The 14,411-nt window shown below is 50.3% G+C and overlaps 1 protein-coding gene across 1 annotated transcript; it reads right to left on the reverse strand.

Annotated features, from left to right (window-relative positions):
- Positions 1–3,498: 3,498 nt before the first annotated feature.
- Positions 3,499–13,849, reverse strand: DUSP5 (dual specificity phosphatase 5). The gene is made up of 4 exons (XM_050305481.1): positions 13,319–13,849; positions 8,936–9,078; positions 7,269–7,488; positions 3,499–5,119 (listed from the first exon to the last, which is right to left on the reverse strand). Exons 1-4 carry the CDS (start codon positions 13,710–13,712, stop codon positions 4,719–4,721), a joined length of 1,158 nt encoding a protein of 385 aa, XP_050161438.1. The 5' UTR covers positions 13,713–13,849; the 3' UTR covers positions 3,499–4,718.
- Between the last annotated feature and the right edge of the window lie 562 nt (positions 13,850–14,411).

The raw sequence follows: 14,411 nt of genomic DNA on the forward strand, positions 1-14,411 counted from the left end.
AACTGAGGCCCTGGTGAAAGAACTCCATTTGATTTTCTCTGATGACTCAACCTATTTCACAAGCTATTTTCATATTCCTTATTTAGCAAACTTACTCACATCTCGGTAAAAGCCTACGATGTGATAAAGCCAAGAAACCGTAATGTGTGGTACTGGTAACACCTCCCACGCCAAAAAAAAATCCCACTTCCATATTTATGTGGCTCTGCAAAGTGGTTCCTGCCTTCTTCTCCCCAGAGAGTGAGCTGGCAGTGTGTCTCCTCTCCAATTAACATGAAGCCGTGAAAAGTGGAAACTGAGGGTCACATTCACCGTACCTGAGGCCTCACCTATATTTTTTGCTGTATTACAGGCCCATTTGGACCTTTGACTTCTCTGCAAGGCAGGTGTTGTTTTTAGCACACAAATAACAACGCCTGCAGAATAAATTCTTCATTCATGCTTTGTCTCCTGGAAAAAAAGAAGCTCGCCACCAGGAGGCAAGAAGCTAAGGAGGTATGCCTGCCTTGTGTTGCTCAGGGAGTGGGTATGGGCACCTCATTACTGACTCCCCAAGGATCAGGTGAATTTTACCTGGGTTTGACTGGTAAGGATGCAATTTCTATCTTTTGGAAAGTTCTTTAATCAGAAAGCAGGTGTAGCTGGAGAAATTCTATGCTGTGTAACCAGCATAGACTGCAAATCACACCAGCAAATGCATGAACTAAAAGAACACTTAAGGGCACTTAAGGACAACACCCACCCATCCTCACCCACCCCAGATTTCTTCACAATCTGATTTGTGACAACGTAGAGGCATGCATTTTTTGTGGCAGTTTTTCAAAGAGTCTGTGTGTCTTGGAGGCAGAAAGAAAAGGCAGAAAGTGCAAAGCAGAGACAGAGGCTGAGCAGCAGCACTCACACTTGCGACATGACTGCTCCTTGAAAGCTTAAAAGTAAGGGACCAAAAGCTACATGGCACAAGCCCTGTTTAGTCCCACCCCAGGCTCTGAAACAGCTCCCGACTGACACCAAGCTGATCAGGACACAAGGGTGCCCCATCAGGAGTGTGAATGGAGAGAGATGTTACGACCAGTACAGCTCTGAACCAGCACTTCTGTGGGCACCAGAACTTGCAAAATCCCCTTTCCTTTGACATTTCCTCTCATCCTCTTTGGATTCAGTATCATAATGGATAAAGATAAGCTCTAATTAAAGTTTTGCCTCAGGGTACTGCACATTCCTGGCATCTTTCCCTCATTTGCCTCTTGTGAAGTCTGAAAGCATCCTGCTATAGCCTTTCCCTTGCTGTTATAGCTACATAGGTCTCTACTTTCCATCAGAATTTTGTTTTTGAGAACCCTATTCCTTTGCCAAGCTCTGACAGATGGACACAGGCACGCTAAACCAGCTGGTTCAGCCCCATCACCATCAGCCTCCATCCTTCAGCTCTGACATTCCCCACACACCTGCCTGATCTGAACTTCCATCATTGGGAATAAACCACCCAAACCCAAGCCCATCAGGGCTATAAAAGCCCCTGAAATCTTCCATCCTACGTGGAATCTGTGGAATTTTCTCAGCATACAAGCCACAAAACACTGTTGGAGTTGTTCTTTTCCCTAAGGATGGAGGTACCTATAGTGTGCTGGTGCCTGGAAGCAGAGAACCAAGGTTCCTGCCCTGCCCATGTGCATTCAAACTCACATCCCCTTTCCCAGGTAGGTGCCATCCACATTTGGCATATACTCACCTTCACATATTGGTGCTTGGATCCTCAGCTCCCCTCTTCCTGTGAGAGCAGTGTGGCCAGGGTGGGAGGAGAGCACGTACTCTGATCCCAGAGCCCTGCAGTCAGATGGCTGTGATGTCCCTCAGAAGGTGTGATATACCAAGGGACTGAGCTGGGGACAGAGGTCTCACATGAGCACTGAAGCAGCAGAGCAGGCACCAGCACAAGCATGTGAGCACACCCCTCTGGGAGGCAGCATTTACATCCACTCTGACTTGGATCCTGGTTCTTCTTTCTGCAGAGGGAAGAGGTAGACTGAGACCAGCCAAAAAGAGGGGAACTCTACCCTGGGCAGGAGCATAAACCTCAGGCTCCGCTGTCCAGACATGACAACAACCCTTTTTCAGGCTCCCACAGGGCTCCGGCCCTCCTGAATGCCAGCCCAGCATCTCCATCTGCCAACACTATCCACCAACACACCGTGTTTATAGCTCAGGATGAGCTCCTCTCCAAACCCAAAGCAGCTGCCTCCTCTCTCTGCTAAATACCTGGCTCCTCTGCCTGGCCTGTGATCTTTTCCAGCTGCCATGGTCAAATCTGCCAAGGTCAGCAAGTCCCTGTGTTAACCCCTTCAGTCCACTGCCTTGTGCGCTGCAGTTCTCACAGCAAACACCAAACACAGTCAGCTCTGCAAAGGCTTTTGAATTCCCCATCCCTAAGAAACAAAGCTGCTCATTCCCTCAGCTGGGGTTTGATGCAGTTTTCATGAGAACTGTTGGCTACTCTGTTTCTGTCAAGGTTGCAGGTGTCAGTGCTCAGGACACGGCCACTCTCACTAAGCCCAGCTGGCTTTCTGTTTGGGTGCTTGTGTGGGCTGAGAGGCAGAGAACACTTTCTAGAGATCCCCGAGGGGAGTGATCAGGTCTTTCAGAAAATTTATTGATTTGCTCTTACAAGATCATCTGCCTTACCTCCCGGGCTGCTGGTTCCCATGTTTGGGTTTCCCAGAACCCAAGCAGGGCTGCTGCCACATCCCCCTGACACAGGGAAGAAATCCAAGGCTCATCTGCAATGACAACCTCATTTGTCAGATCTGCTCCCCTGGGGGTGAAAAGCTACAAACAGATGAACTCCACAGGGCACACCTGCTTTGTAACTCAGATAACTACCTTATGTTTTTCAACTGGGTAACTTGGAACTTGCAGGTTATAAATGTGCTGCCGTGATGAACCAGAAAAGGCCTGAAAACTTCAAGATGAAAAGGGGCATGAAATGGCTCAGAGATGCTGGCACTTTGAATTTTTGTTCCATTTAAAAAAGTGAAAAGACAAGTATTATCCACATGCCCTAGTTCCTGGCACCCAGGGGCGCTGCAGGCCCACCCACAAGCATCACACCAGGGACCGAGGCATGTAGCATGCCATGTGGTGTGCCCAGGAAGGAAGTGGGGGCCATGCCTAGTTCAGATTTTCATCTTCAGCAAGATGGCAAATCTTATATAAAACATGTATGAATCAAAACAGAAGTGTCTGCCCAGCTGCTGGGAAGTGACGCCACCGTGACTCATGTCATACTGTTTAAAATAGTCCTCCCCCTCACCTTCTCCCCTCCGTAGAGGTGCACCTCGGTGGCTTTCAGCACAAAGCCCAGTGATATTTTCCCACCTCTTCTACCCTCTTACATCACTTTTACACCACATCATTTTTCTCAGATGACTTCTGCCACCGAGCTCTGCCAAAGCACCTTTGCAGCTCACTCCAAGTACAACATACAGCGTTATTCTCCTGGCATTTTTTTTTCCTTTATTATTTTTTACACTCCATAAAAACCATTGTAGGTTTGGGTTTTTTTTTCACATTCACGAGATCTCCTGGAAATTATTGCCGTTTCCCATACATATTACATATTAAAAAATAATAAAATGGTCAACAGACAGACACTCATTCTGAACTCCCTGCAGACACAGAAGCCAATGCAAGCAAGAGAGAAACCATCCTTTGTGGACAAAGGCTGACTAGAGGTGATCACACACACTAAGCAAGTCACATGACACTGAACAAGACCACTTGACCACACAGGATACACAAAGGGGACACTTGGGAAGGGATGGAAGGGAGGAAGAGTTGGCTTGGAGCAGAAAGCTTGTCAGGTCTTTTTTGGTGTGAAGTCCAGCAGTTACAGTGTTATCTGATGGGAAGTAACTTGGATGAGGATTGTGGAGACATTCAAGTATACTAGGGCTGTTCTTAGATAACAGATGGGAGGATAATAGCTCAGCAGGGTAGCTGATAGTGGGTTAAGTCCCTGCTTTAGTTAAAAGCACATCCAGTACAAAGGCAAATGTAGAAGTACAGGAAATGCCACACCTGAATGGACCTGGTTTGGTATCCAGTTACACTGTGATCAATACCTGACACTTCAGAGGCTGGAGCAGGAGAGGGGATTTTCACCTGGTTGTGCAATAGTGTCCTGGGAAAGGCCCCCCACTCCTGGCACACCAGCTCTTTGCTCCCTGAAACATGACACATGAGAGGGGAGGAGGAAAGCCAGAAAAAGAGTTGAACAAATATTCCCTCCCACCACCTCTGTGGTTGCAAAGGTGTTGCTTTTCATTTTACTTTCTTCCCTGCTGCTGCTGTTTATTGCTTAAAACTTTAAATAAGGGTCTTTTCAAAAGTAAGATGGAAAGGAGATAGGAACTGAGAACATACTAAACAGATTTCTTGTCGTTCCCCAGGAATCTGGAAATACAGTAGTGGGTGCACATTGTGTGGATAAAAACCTAAAAAAAAAGCACTTGGGTTTTTTTTAAAAAAAGGACAATAAAAGTTCAGAAAACCTGCCACACTTAGAGCACTTGCATCTTACAGTCACAACATATGACCCATGACAACCACTCCATCTCAGACTAAGTCGATGAAGTTTCTCTATTGCACGTTCATGAAATGTTCCTGTTGGGGATCACAGTTTGGATCAGAGGACCACACCTCTGGTCTCCCCATGGCGTTCAGCAAGACGAAGATGCCGTCATGGGGCTGAGTTTCAGCTGGTGGACAGGAGAGTGGAGGGGCACAGAACTCAGCACTGAGGTAGGAAATGCAAAACACGAGCCTTCAAAGTTTTTGCCTAATGTCAGTTCCTCTGCAAAGAAAGATGCAGCTTCTCTTTTGCACGAGGCGACGGGGGGGCTGGGAGTGGAAGACAAGATCTCTGACTCGTATTGTAGCAGCTGGCCCATGAAACCAAAGTTGGGTGAGATCAGGCTCCGGCGCTGCTTGATGTAATCGAAGGCTTCGTCCAGGCGGAGCTTCTTGGTCTTCATGAGATAGGCCATGCAGATGGTGGGGGAGCGTGAAATCCCCGCCTCGCAGTGCACCAGGATCTTGCCCCCTGTTCGCCTGACATAATCTAGGGGGAAAAAGGCATTGCAGAGGTCAGTTGTTGTTGGGATGGAGAGGACACTGTGACACACACCCAGCTCTGGACAGGGAGTACGGCACAATGCCGGTCTACCAGCAAGGAGAGGTTTGCTCTCCTGTTGGGTACTGAGGGTGACATGGAGATCAAAGGACAAGGGGGACAAAACCCAGCTTGTGATGGAGCAGAGCTAGAGATGATACTTGGTTTCAGAAACTGCGGATCCTGATTTGGTTCTTTTGGCATTTTTTTTTTTTTTTGAAAGTCTGTCACTGTCCCTTTCCACGTGACACTTTCAAAAACACAAGTTTTGGAACAACACCCACACTGCAGAACATTGTGATACAGAGATCAGATATCTGGGCAATGCTTGTGTTTGCTGTAGATGCATTTCTCAGCCTACAGCTCAAAATGATGAACCAAGCCCAGCCTGGTGAGCCCTCCCACCACCAGGTCTTTCAAAAACTGCAGGGGCTGCCTTCCCCTCATCAGCTTTGCTAGAAAAACAGGACTTTTCCTAAAGTCCTAACTGCGTGCACAGCCAGCTGGCAGCAAACAGCAGTACCAGGAGGTGAGCCCTTGATGGGTGCCCTTGGGTGGAGAGGCTGAGCTCAGTCCCTGGGGCCTCACCACAAAGCATACAAGCACTGGTAGGCAGTTGCTAATTACAGCCTGGTTAAAGGATGCTTGGACTTAAGTCAGGATATAAAAGGCTTATGCAAAGCACCCATTTTACACAACAGGAGCCACTGTGGTTACTAACACAACACAATGATTGTTATTAGATTGAAGAGAATGTGCTTAAAATAAGCCCTTTCCACACAAAAATACTGTTCAAAAATAGACCTTCTCTGCTCTATTGCCTTGAGCAATATGTTCAAGCTCCAATTTATGGATAACTGTGCTGAGTGTAGAGCTCAGTGAAACAGAGCTGAGCAAGTTATCATTTGCCTGCCTTTGATCATCTACCGGGGACTGGTGCCACCATGTCCAGTTATATTTAACTACTGCACAAAACAAGGAAGACATGGATTTGAGTCATCCCAAGCATCTACACCACACATCCAGTTTTAAAAGAAAGTGAAAATTAAAGTCATCCTCAAAGTCTGGGAAATTTCCAAGTGACTTGACAACTATCAGAAGGGGTTAGGGATGGGACAGAAGAATGCCATAAATTATTATTTCCCTGAAAGGTGTGAGATGTCCCTTACCAGGAAGGAGAAGGACTCAGAGGGCCCTCAGGTCAGGTTTTTGTAATTCTACCCGCACTGCTGAAGGACTCAAACTCAGCTAAAAATTACTCCAGAGAGTCTATAACTGTGCTTTTTTCTCTTTCTCTCTTGAATATTCCTGGAGAGCAACAGCACCGATTTCAACATTATCTCCACCCAGCTCAGGCTGCTCCACCCCACCAAACCACCTTGTGGTTCTCATGGAGGACCTTCTCCATTGTGCTCCCTGGCACAGCTGGCCTTCACTCACCCACGCAGCCTAGCACAGGAAGATTTGGAAGGGAATGGCACAAAGTTTTCTAACAGTGTCTTATTTTTTTTTTGCATTGGGATATTTGATTCCAGGGTGAGATATCAGCATGATCAAAAGGAGGAATGGAAAGAGCTCTGTGATCAGGGGGTACAATGGATTTCTAAGACCCTGCCTTTGGGATATGTCAGCACAGCAAGGTGATACACTGACTCTGCTTTACCTGGCTGTTACCAGGTCTGGCATGCAAGTCCGAGAAACTGGTTTTTTTCCTTCACAAAATTCAGTAGACTTCAGTCTTATTCAACCATACTTCTTTACTCCCCGTCATGCTGAAGTTACAGCTACACTTGCTTTAAAAAAATCTAACCAGCTCACTTGTCCCATCTGCCAGACATTAGACAAGAGGAACCATTTTCCTTCCTCAGCCTCCTAGCCTGGAGAGAAGGACAGAGACTTTGCTCTGAATATCCTCCTTTCTTCCTTCCTCACAGAAATCCTGCCAGAAGAGATGTTGGGGAACGGAGGGAGCTTAAAAGTTTTTGTTGTGACATCCAGAAACAGATAGAATAGAATGTGTCCTTCCCACCAAAGCGTATTTTAAAATAAGTTAATTTAAAATACATGAAGATCTGAAAATCTGTTCATTTGGACCTACCAATGAAGTCTATGGCTTCCTGGAAGTGAGAGCTGATGTCTGCCGTGTGACTGTCCTCCACTGGGATCCACTTGTAGCAATACTGGTCTTTGAAGGACTCTGAGCTCTTCCTGGAGACATTGAGCAGGGCTGTGATGTGCAGGTTGGCGAGAAACTCGCACTTGGAAGCATGATAGGCACTACCAAGGTAGAGAAAAGGCAGGATTTCGACTGGACCACCCTGGAAGAGAAGGAGCAGAAACATGCAATTCTTTTTCCAGAGTATTTGAGTCCTGAGACCCAAGAGAGCCAAGGGAGGCTGTGTGGATGCCTGCTCCCTCCCCCTCTGGCTTTTTTGGACCCCAGTGCTGCCGGCCAGTTAATCGTTCCCATGGCAAAGCCCACGCTGGAAAAAAGTGTTAATTTTCTTGTCCACATCTATGAGGTAGGAGGTCAGATCCAGCCCACTCATATGCAGGATGTTTCTGGCTCTCTTGAAAGTGCTACCCCTCGTGATGCACCCAAAGTGCTTTCATATGCGAGGCCTACTCCCACTGAGGCTTTACCGAAACATGGGCAAGGCAGGGAGCCACATCCCCACAGGGAGGAAGATTAGGACAGAGGAAGAAGCTACTTTAGCTCAGTCCAGGGCTTAGCCCCTCTGGTCACCTGTCCAAAGGTGAAACAAACCAAAAAAAGTGGATCTAGGCTCCCCATCCCCCTGCACCCCACACCTCTCCGGAGCGCAGCACCCACTGCGTCACCCAGCCTGAGATGTCATCTCAGTTCCTCCTTCCTCAACACAAGCCAAAGGCTGGGTGACGAGACCACGAAAGAAAAAAAGCCACCGTCTGTCATAGGGGTTTCGGAGATGGCAGGTAACTTTCCATGATGCACAAGAGCTGCTGCCACCGCCCAGCTGTGAGAAACTGGCTTTCCACCCCCCACCCCGAGCAGCCCACACTGCGGGTCCCACACATCAGGGACAGCTGGGAACCACCCAGGCAGCAGAAAGACACCTGGTGTGGGAGGTGTTCCTGGGAGAGCAGAGGGACATCACATGGGGACTCCCCTCAGCAGCAGGAAATGAACACCCCGGCGGAAGCGTCCTGACCGCAGGGCGACATCTCGGAGCACCCACGTTCCCCTGGCTGGGTGGGTACACGATGACTTCCCCTGTGGAAACCCCACTTCCCCTGTTGAATTGTGGCTCTCAAGCCTCTTCTCAGAGGCAGCCCTATGGCCCTGGCCCCCTTGCTAGCCTCAGATCCCTCCTGGGATCTCAGAGGGGGAACCGGCAAAGCGTGCTTCTTTTTCTGTCAGAAAAATAACAGTATTGGAAGCCTCTACCCTGCCCATTTTCAGTCTCCTGGGGAGATGTGAGCTGCTAATGGCTTATGCTACCTGGGTTTGTGATAAAGACAGTTCACAAATACAGTTTTGGGGCTAGATAGGGTGTTTTGCCTCCTTCCATTGCCTAATTTTGAATCCAGGTGAAGGCAAAGCTGACCGGCAGCACTTAAAGGGCAACTCACTCAGCACACAGGCTGTCAGCCTGGACTGCAACAACTTATTGACAGCCCACACCAGCACCAGGGCCTCTGGCACCCTACCAGCCTCTAGAGCCCAGTGGCAGGTGGGAGAACACCCACAAGGGGAAGGTCACCCACCACAGCTGCGACACACACCTGGTCGTAAGCAGGTTTGTGGTTGGCACTCGGCTTCTCACAGTGGCTGGCAAGATTTCTCTCTGCCTCAGTCCTCTCTGGGGAAATGAGTTTTCCATCCACGCAGCACTCAGGATATTGCGAGTTAAAGGTTTCATATCCCCCTAGGAAAAAAAAAAAAAGATATGAGCATTTGCCCTCCAAATAACTGATTCAATGGAAGTGGAGGAGAAATGAAGCTCCAGCACTTGCAATGCAGTGGGATAGCACTGCACAGTAATGAGCGCTTGGGGGAGGGTTAATGAAGGACAGTGCTCCCCCCAGGGAAACGGGTTTGTTTAAAAGGCTTTGGGCACCCAAGGAAAAACCTCTGATACCACTGACAATTATTAACTTGCCAAAAGCCAGCAAATCCAGATCTAAACTGTTAGTGAATGTAATTCTGTTGAGGCTATCAACCATTAACTCCAGCATGGTGGGGACTAAACTCCCTCCCCCCTGATTTTATATATGAGCACTATTTCCAGTGTCTGAGACAGATTCTGTACTCAGGAGTCATCTTTTCTAAATCTGTCATTACTATATATGCTGTGACAACATAAAAAATATTTTATTTGCATTTTTGAATGGACATAAAGACAAGAGGGGGATACTTGCAACTGCCTCATTAATCACCACAATGCTCAAGACAGTGAAGTAATGAAGATGGTCCCACTGAAACCAATCTATTAAATAACAGCTATAAAACTTAATGAAATCCTGTGACAGCATTTGACAACTGAATAGCCCCACATGAGCTATTCTGCATGGTTAAGTACTGCGTTCGTTTCATTCAGTGCACTGCTAATGAAAAAGAATTAATCCTATTATTACATTGTTACTCAAAGTTTGTTGTCAGCTAAATCGTTGCCTGTTTCCAGGCTGGGAATAGGCTGAACAGAAGCACACAATCTCCAAAAAGAACGTGAATATGTCAGGTAGCAGAAGCAGCCTGGAAACGTCAGTGGTGTGCCACATGTCTGCCACCTGTGCTTTTTCAGAGCAGAAATGAATGGCGAAAGCTCATGAACAGCTACGGTCAGTAATCCTTCAGAGTGTGGCCCTCAAGTAAACAAGGCTGGGAAAGCAAACCCTCCGATGTGATTCATTCACCTGCAACTGTTTCGCCCTGATAAGCAGTGCCGGTGTGGGTGCCCTGGTGCAGGGAAGGATTTCGAAACAAAGGAAGTGGTGAAGATCAGAGCAGCCGCAGGACCCCCACCGACCTCGCCGCCAGGGCTGCCCAGTACATTCAGGGCTGCTCTGGCATTTCAGCCCCGTAATGCTGGTGTCTCATTTGTTTGTAATGTTTGAGCAGATGTGAGCTCAAATTCGTGACATGCTACAGTCGCCTACTCATTCCTCATGTTGCAAGTGGCCAGCATGTCATGAAAGTTTGTTTTCCATGGCAGAGGGCAGGAGAGTGGCTTTACAGTCAACTGGCATTCAGCACTTGTACCTTTCCTCCTACCCTCGGGCACATCCTGCCAGCTTAACCCAGAGCTCATGGAGTGAGGCAGCAGGTCAAGCAGCCAAGTGACCCTGGAGACCATGGTAGGGGGTGGGTGTTTGATAAAATGATATCCACAACAACTGGGTTGATAAAATGATATCCCTAACAACTCACAGTGTGAAAAAAACAACAAACACAAGCAGCTCTAGAGACTTCCCTGATCTCCAACTGCCCTTCTTGGGGTGGAATTTTAAATCCTCTTGTTTTGCATAGCTGACCTTATCTCCCCCCAGCCACTGCCATTTCACAGGAAAAATATGTCCAGTTTATATAAATAGCTGTTATCCCCACTTACACCCCATGTTGTTGTTTTTACTCTTGAATTAACAGAGAGATCTGCCCGAGCCGAATCAGCGTGTGTGTTCGAACAGACATGCCTGTCTCATGTCTCTGGGGCAGCTAACACATGCAGCTGGTGAACGGTTAATTACAAGCCTTGGGGATCAGGATATTTGCAGGCCATTCTTACAGTGAGTCATCTGCTCATCCCATCCTCCAGCAATCTCCTCTCTTCCCCCTCCCCACTCAACCTATCTTCCCTGAGGTCATTTCTGCAAATACGGGGTTGCTCATCACAGGCAGCTGAGCTGTGCTTCTGTTTCAATCAATAAGTAATAGAATCGTTATCAGCACCAAGGGACGATCCGTTATTTTATCCGTCTGCAAGCTCTTCCCCCGCCACGCAACCACTCTCACCGTGCTGGGGCTGAGCTCACCCAGAATGAAACTGCACCTACACACATGAAAGATGTGTCACTCGAACCCTGGAAGCCAGAAGGGGAGGGAGGGAAGAGGGCCTGGCATGGAGTGGCTCTGTGCTCCCTGCCCTCCCTGAGGTGAGACCCCCAGGACTCTTAGTGACCTGGTGGGGTGGGGGCGACTTCCTCATATCTTATCATTGCAACGAGATCACCTTGGCACTTAAACAGCCAACACCTCCTCCCAGCTCCCCATGCCTAGGAGAGTAGATATATAAGGAGCAACCTCAAGGAGTTTTTTTGTTTGGTTGGGTTTTTTTCCCTGGGGATTTTAGAGCCTATTATCTGCAAAGTTGTTAGTAGAGATCTCCAAAAGACCTTTTTTCCTGATCAGAACCCATTGCTCCAGGATGACTTAAATCCCCGCTCTGCCAAGGATCTTGCCCAGACCATGAGAGCTTCCTGGGGGTCCATGGCCCCACTGAATCACCAGCGCTGCCCACTGAGTCACTGGCTTCTTGGGCCACACTGGATCTGAAACTGTGGCCTTCATGGGCCTGATCCTGCAACCTGGAGCACTTCCAGCAAAGCAAAGGGGAACCACAGCAGGAAAAGGAGGAAACTTTCTCATACACTAAGAGGAAATGTCTTTTGCCTCAAATCGACAGGCTTTCAAGATAAGACACTTCTCAACACAAGAGGTACAAAGCAGAGCCTACATCAACCCCCCACCCCTGACAAACTGACCACAGCCACAGGCACCACTTCAAAGCGTGGGGCTAGTACATGAGGCGGGAAGGACGATCTCGTGGCCAAACGAGCAGTCTGAGAGTCAGCAGAGCTTAATTCGGCTCCTGGTTTGCCATAGGCTTCCCAGCGTGACCCTGGAGATGTTTCTTAATCTCTACTTTAGTGTGATCCTTAAGGATTTGACTGACCAAACACAGTGCCAGTATCCCTGCCCTACAGTAGCAAAATTTGTGATTTTGGGGTGACTGTCAGACTCCAGGACAGAGCCAGGGTGGTGACAAACCTTTCGGGGAACAATCCCCTACCTCGGTACGGGACAATACCCAGGCTGGAGATGCCTCTGCCCCGGAGGAGATGCCCTCCAACTGGGTTCATCAGGAGAAAAACTAGTGTGACAAAAGGCTTAGTAAGAGTGAATTAACCATGGTCGGTGAGGACACAGAGGCAGAGTTTATTCAAGAAACATCGCCTGGTCTTTTCTTCCATTTATGGCCTCATGATATAGCAAGGGGGATGTTTAGGAACTGCTCCTTCGGCGTGGCCCCGCTCCGGAGGCCCCGCGGCAACAGCGTGTGCGGTGCTACGGGCGGGAACGGCCCCGCCCGGACACGGCCCCGCTCCGGGAGGAGGTCTGGGGTGGTGTTGGGGGTGTGCTGAGAAAACCGAGAGGGCAGAAGGATAAAGACGCTGCCAGGAGAAGTGGAGGGGAGGCAGCGGCGGGAGAGCAGGGAAAGGGCACGCTGTTATGTTTGCTATGCTATTTATTGTTTTATTATCCCTGGGTTACACGGAAGGAAAACAAAGAACCGCAATCTAAGGGCTGTAATACACGTGAGGGAAGGAGGTATTTCTGTCCCCGACGAGCCCCAGAGTTTCACCTCTGGGTTCCCCTGCCAGTGTCGATGTGCCTGATGGAGAGAGAAACCTCTCCGCCCTGAGTGGAGGAGAGGGCATCGATCCCTGAGTTTCAGATGCCCAACGCGGGCCGCCCCGTGTCGCTGCCCAGAGAGTAAGAAGCGGTGACCTCGTCTCTCCTCTCATCCGCGGGGTTGATTTTATTTTCCATGCAGCCTCGATGTCTCTCGTCACCGTCCCCTCCCTCTTTTGATAAACCAACTTTTGCTGTTCTTCCCTAATATTCTCTATTTTCCATCAGCCTCTTAAACGCCCGGCGGGGGTGAGCGGAAAGGCATTTCAGCTCAGCCCGCAGAGCCTATCCGGGATTTATTTCCAGTGGGTGGAAAAGAAACGAAATCCCGGCATTACCTCTCTGCCCTCCACCAATAATCAGGTTAACTGCGGGGCGAAGGAGAGGAGACGGGGCCGCCGCCAACCAGACGAGCTTCGAGGGTCGATCGTGCCGTTCTCCCCCCCAACCTCCCGTCTCCCCGCCACCCCTCTCACCTTTCAGGAAGCAGACCCTGGCCCCGGCCTCCGGCAGGCTGGAGAGCAGAGCGTTGAGGACGATCTGGGCTGTGCTGTCCTTCTTCAGCTTCTGCCAGTGCCCCGTGCTCTGGTCCAGCACCACCACGGCGGCCAGGCGGGCGGTCCCGGCCGGCCCCTCTCCGCCCAGCAGCAGCCGGGCCCGGGCGGCCGCGTCGGGCACCACGAAGTGCAGGGGCACGGCCCCGCCGCGGGCCCGCCGCATCACCACCGAGTTCAGGTTCACGTTCAGCGAGCCGCGCAGGCAGGAGGCAGAGTAGGACAGGTAGGGCCGGCAGTCCAGCACCAGGCAGCGGGAGGGCTCCTTCCGCAGCAGCTTCCGCAGCTGGCGGCAGTCGAGGGACGTGACTTTCATGCCGGCCGAGGGTCGCGCCCCGCCGCAGCCGGGGCAGGAGCGGGCAGAGCGGCGGGACGGGTCCCGGTGGCAGCGCGGAGCCGCGGGAGTTCGGCCGGTGGTGTTGGATGGGACGGGACGGGAGGGACGGAGACGCCGCGCCGAGCCCGGGCAGGGAATCCCGGCCGGGGCCGCCGGGCATTTATATGAATGGGAGGCCGGGCAGTGACGACACTGCCCATATTAGGGGAGTGACGCGCCCTCCTCCCAAACATGGGCATCCCCCGCCCCGCGCACCGCCCCGCGGCGGGGATCCCCTCCCTCCTCACCCCCCACGGCCGCGTTAGTCAGGCAAGGAGGCAGAGGAAGCTGAAAAACGCCGCAAAAATTCTCCACTCATCGGCCTGAGGCTCATCCCGGCATCACCGCTCCCCCTCCCCAGCCTGTCAGAGGAGCCGGGAAGCGTGCCGTGGGGGCGGGGGAGCAGTAGGGAAAGGATGAAGGAAGGAAGGAAGGGCAACGCCAGGGCAGGTTTCTCACACCAGATTGCAAATGGGGCTTCAGTTCCGTTTATTCCGCCCTCACTGTGCGTTTCCTCACTCCCAGCAAAGCCTGAGCATGGGAAGGCCTGCTTGCGAGAGCGCTGCTGCTCAGGGGATGGCAGCTGCCTGCTCCTACACACCCTTGGAAAGAACTGGGTCCCTGCTGTTTAGACCATTG

This window comes from Myiozetetes cayanensis, unplaced genomic scaffold (assembly GCF_022539395.1).
Source record: "Myiozetetes cayanensis isolate MyiCay16 unplaced genomic scaffold, myiCay2020 scf10, whole genome shotgun sequence".
NCBI classification, from domain to species: domain Eukaryota; kingdom Metazoa; phylum Chordata; class Aves; order Passeriformes; family Tyrannidae; genus Myiozetetes; species Myiozetetes cayanensis.

Bases quoted from the DNA above. Each gene is read 5' to 3' on its own strand.
- DUSP5 (XM_050305481.1), bottom strand. From the start codon at position 13,712: ATGAAAGTCACGTCCCTCGACTGCCGCCAGCTGCGGAAGCTGCTGCGG. The intron at 9,079-13,318 runs GTGAGAGGGGTG...TTTTTTTCCTAG, and splicing joins CAGGGTCTGCTTCCTGAAAG to GGGGATATGAAACCTTTAAC. The intron at 7,489-8,935 runs GTGTGTGTCGCA...CTTCTCTTCCAG, and splicing joins ACAAACCTGCTTACGACCAG to GGTGGTCCAGTCGAAATCCT.